This window comes from Ailuropoda melanoleuca, unplaced genomic scaffold, assembly GCF_002007445.2.
Source record: "Ailuropoda melanoleuca isolate Jingjing unplaced genomic scaffold, ASM200744v2 unplaced-scaffold8221, whole genome shotgun sequence".
NCBI lineage: Eukaryota > Metazoa > Chordata > Mammalia > Carnivora > Ursidae > Ailuropoda > Ailuropoda melanoleuca.
In genome coordinates this window covers 987-4,752 of record NW_023253572.1, presented here as the reverse complement: position 1 = coordinate 4,752, position 3,766 = coordinate 987, and the positions used below count along the sequence as shown (strand labels likewise).

Genomic DNA, 3,766 nt, shown 5'->3' with positions numbered 1-3,766 from the left:
TCCTTCCCTCCTTCCCTCCTTCCTTCTTTCCAGTTTGGACACTGCTCATTGAATCAACCTTCTGGTTTGCATTTGGTGAGTGTAATGCCCCCTCCTAAGCATGGAAGGAATAAACAAATAGCAGCTGCCAATGACAGAATCATTGCACGACCAGGCACTTGGTGTTACAACATTGGCAAGTATCACCGTGAAGTGCCAACAGGAAGAGTAAATTGTTCCCAATTCTTTTCTCTGGCCTGTTCCCTGTCAACGAGGATGCTTGAACAGAATCTTATTCTCTCCCCATCACTGTATCAGTAGGGTAAAAGGGTTTACTTAATCACGGAAAATAAAATCAGACTAGAACTCCATAAGAGGTATAGGACTTTTCCCACATTGCCATAAGACTAAAAAAAGCAGGACTAGTCATTAAGTCATAATTAAGCATTAGCATGTAAGCAGAAACATTATCTTATATTGCCACAAAAACACAGCATCAGATAAAAGCAGCAAAAAATGTTCCAGCCAGCCTTGGTAGCCAGGAAATTCTTTTCAAAGGTGTTTCCTTTTTGAGCTTTCCCAATTCGTACTCAGTAACGAAGTTAGGGACCTAATGTGATGTTCTAAATATTCGCTTTCAATAAATAAATAAATAAATAAATATTCCCTTTCTGTGTGTATATTATGTGATTCAAAATAGAATATGAATTTTCCAACCCATCATAAGCAGTTTGATAAATTGTGTCACAAAACTCATTCTGTCATAACTGCTACAATGTACTTAAAATACGCAGAAGTATGGAATAAAAAATAAAACCAAATTAAGATCTCTGTATAAAGCATATTGACAAGTGGCACAGCAGGGAGCACTGATAATTTTAAAGTGGTCTTGTAGAGTAAATATTTCATTCCTTGTGTGCCATTTAGTTTAAGAAAATGTCGTATGCACTCAACCCCACAGATATGTATAAAAAAAGAACTTACACAATTTCATCGTTCTGGAATTCGAGCTCTCCGCAAGTGTCCTCGAAGTCCTCCCCTCCGCCTCTGGCAGTCCCTTCGACGGTTTTATAGGGAACGATAACATTTCCTCGAGCTCCAGATGTTCTCAATACCTTCACCTCCATAATGCCAATGCTCTCGCTCACGTGAGTCACAGGCTCCTCAAAGGTGAAGATGCCCGCGTGGTCATCATCAAAAATGGTCACGGTGGCGGTGGCAGGAGAGCCGAGGCAAGCGAGTGCAGAAACATGATTGGCTTCCAGGATGCCATCTTCTGAGGCCTCAGAAGATACTTTAACATTGCTCAAATGCACCAGGAAATTCTCATCCTCCTCAAAGATATCGTCATCGATGATGCCAACTCTGATTTCCTTCTGGGTCTCACCAGGCTTGAAGACCACAGTTCCTTCAGTAAATTCATAATCAGACCCAGCATTGGCCGTGCCGTCCTCTGTTCTGAAGTCAACAAACACAGTGTTAGTCAAATCACCGCCTCTGCGGATAATGGTCAGGGCGACGGTACCACAGTTTTCCAGACACTGATAGGTCCCTTGCTCAAAGAAGATCTTACTCACAGGGTCATTTTCAGCTACTTCGGTATTGACCTCATGCATGCTGACAGCCTTCCTCGCCTGGTCGGCCGCGTGCCTCTTTAAAATGTTGCCAGCTCCAGTCATCAGGCGAGTAGCTTGGATGCGGTAAAATGCTCGACTTTTTTGCTGCTGGCTGAGCACTTGGTAGTTAGCTAATTCTATTAACTGCTCAATTTCTTTCTCTGGATGCTTCTGCTTGAGCTCCTTCAGGATCCTAGCCATTTCTCGCCTAGCCTCTTCATCATCTTGGTCCCTCTCATCAACCTCCAGAACCAGGGCGCCATCTAAGAAATTGTCAACATGGGAATTGATCACTTTCCCATCCATTTCAATCTCAGTCTTGGAAGATGGCCTATCTCCTTCATGCTCGATAATCATTCCCCTCTGCTTGCCAGCCCGATACCTCTTGTAGACATACTTGTAAAACAGAAGCCTCCTATCTGCTACCCAAGCGAACACGACACAGATGGGAAAGAAGAAGAAGGTAAGCAAACCTTCCCAGACCTCCACGACCCCAGGAGAGATGACGGACAAAATAATGTAAAGCCAAGTATAGGCAAAGATGCTCCAGGCCGCTGTCACGAAGAACACACGCAAATGCTTAATCTTCCTCGTCTCTCCGTCTGGGACCACGTAAACACAAAGTGCGATAATGATGAACATGTTGAATGCCGCGCTTCCCACGATGGTGCTAGGACCCAGGTCTCCGGCGGTGAAGTTATGCCCACACACTTCAATTACTGAAAGGAGAATCTCTGGAGCAGAAGATCCCAGGGCCATCAAGGTCAGGTTGGAAACCGTCTCGTTCCAGATCCTCACAGTGGTCTTGGTGGTCTCTCCATTGGGTTTCTTTATGGTTATCTCTTTTTCTTGAGATGTGATGACCTCTATAGAGGACATGAACCGGTCGGCAATGATAGACACTCCAAGAAACATGTAGACCATGGCCACAAAATACACAGTAGCTCTAGCAATTTTGTCTCCAAAGGAAGGGTCTTGGGGCTCCCAAATGGGTAAAATCACCCCCTTCTTACAGTAATATGAGCCAGTACACTCGCCAGTTTCATTGCCTTCTCCTTCCATTTCTGTCTCAGCACTTATAAGGTCCACGTGGGAAAATAAGAGAGCCACAATGGCTAACAGATGACATCCCATCGAAAAGGTAGGTGGGAGTCTTAACCGCAGCATGTTGTACAATGGTAGACTTCCAAGTGTCCCAACCTACTGGGAAAAGCAAGATGGAGGGAGGGTGGGGAAAAAAAAATCACATCATCAGAGCCAGATCCAAAGCATGACCAATTACTGATTTTTATTTCTTTTACCAATGATTTGTTTATATTTGACTACCATAACACCTATGGTGAATCATTATTCTAAGTATCCATCAGTGATTAAGCAATCCTTTGTAAAATTTACAACTCAACCTCTCCGTGTGTGGATTTTCTACTTGTAGTCTCCATTCACTGAGCAATGTACACAATTGACTTATTGGAAATGGAAAGCTCAATTATAGCCTTGCCTTGTTGAATACATAGTTATGCACGCTAAGAGCCAATAAGGGGAGGGGGGAACCTTTTGATGCATTAAACATTTTTCTCCTTGTTGCCAATGCAGAATTTCTTTTAAATTGTGGTTAGTATAATCACCTTCCAGAAACTGTTTCTTTACCAAAATCACCTTATTGAGACTGATGCTTTAAAGTTCAGACTCTAAAAACATAACCGACACAAGGCCTCTTGATGATCGTAAATTCTGGAGCTGACCTTATACCACATTTTTTGAAATCATGTCCTTTTGCTCCCAACTTGCTTGGAAACACACAGATATCTTCAAACTTTCCTCCTAAGTCAATGGTAGTTGTACTTGAGGGGGAAAAACTCTGCTGTAATACAATCTTGCTGCATGAAGTACAGTTTTTAAAAAGCATATTTTGATGAGAGCACATTTCCTCCTAATTTTCAGCAAGCCCAGTGCTCCTGATACGTTAGCAGCTGGGCATCTGGATCTTGAAGCACAGCTCTTCACATCTGGGGACAGACCTCGCTCTAGAATCTGCAGGCTGTCTACGGAGGGGAGGGGAGGGGATAACCAGGCCTGGGTCTAGTTGTGCGTTAAGACTCTTGTCTGCCAGGCTGTGAAATCAGCTTTACCAGCCATAAAAGGTGATGTCATCCTTTTCATGGTCATTCTAA

At 43.4% G+C, this 3,766-nt stretch overlaps 1 protein-coding gene across 1 annotated transcript; it reads right to left on the bottom strand.

Annotated features, from left to right (window-relative positions):
- Positions 1-2: 2 nt before the first annotated feature.
- Positions 3-2,819, bottom strand: LOC117800809 (sodium/calcium exchanger 1). Its single transcript, XM_034653367.1, has one exon. It carries the CDS (start codon positions 2,760-2,762, stop codon positions 960-962), a length of 1,803 nt encoding a protein of 600 aa, XP_034509258.1. The 5' UTR covers positions 2,763-2,819; the 3' UTR covers positions 3-959.
- Positions 2,820-3,766: the final 947 nt, after the last annotated feature.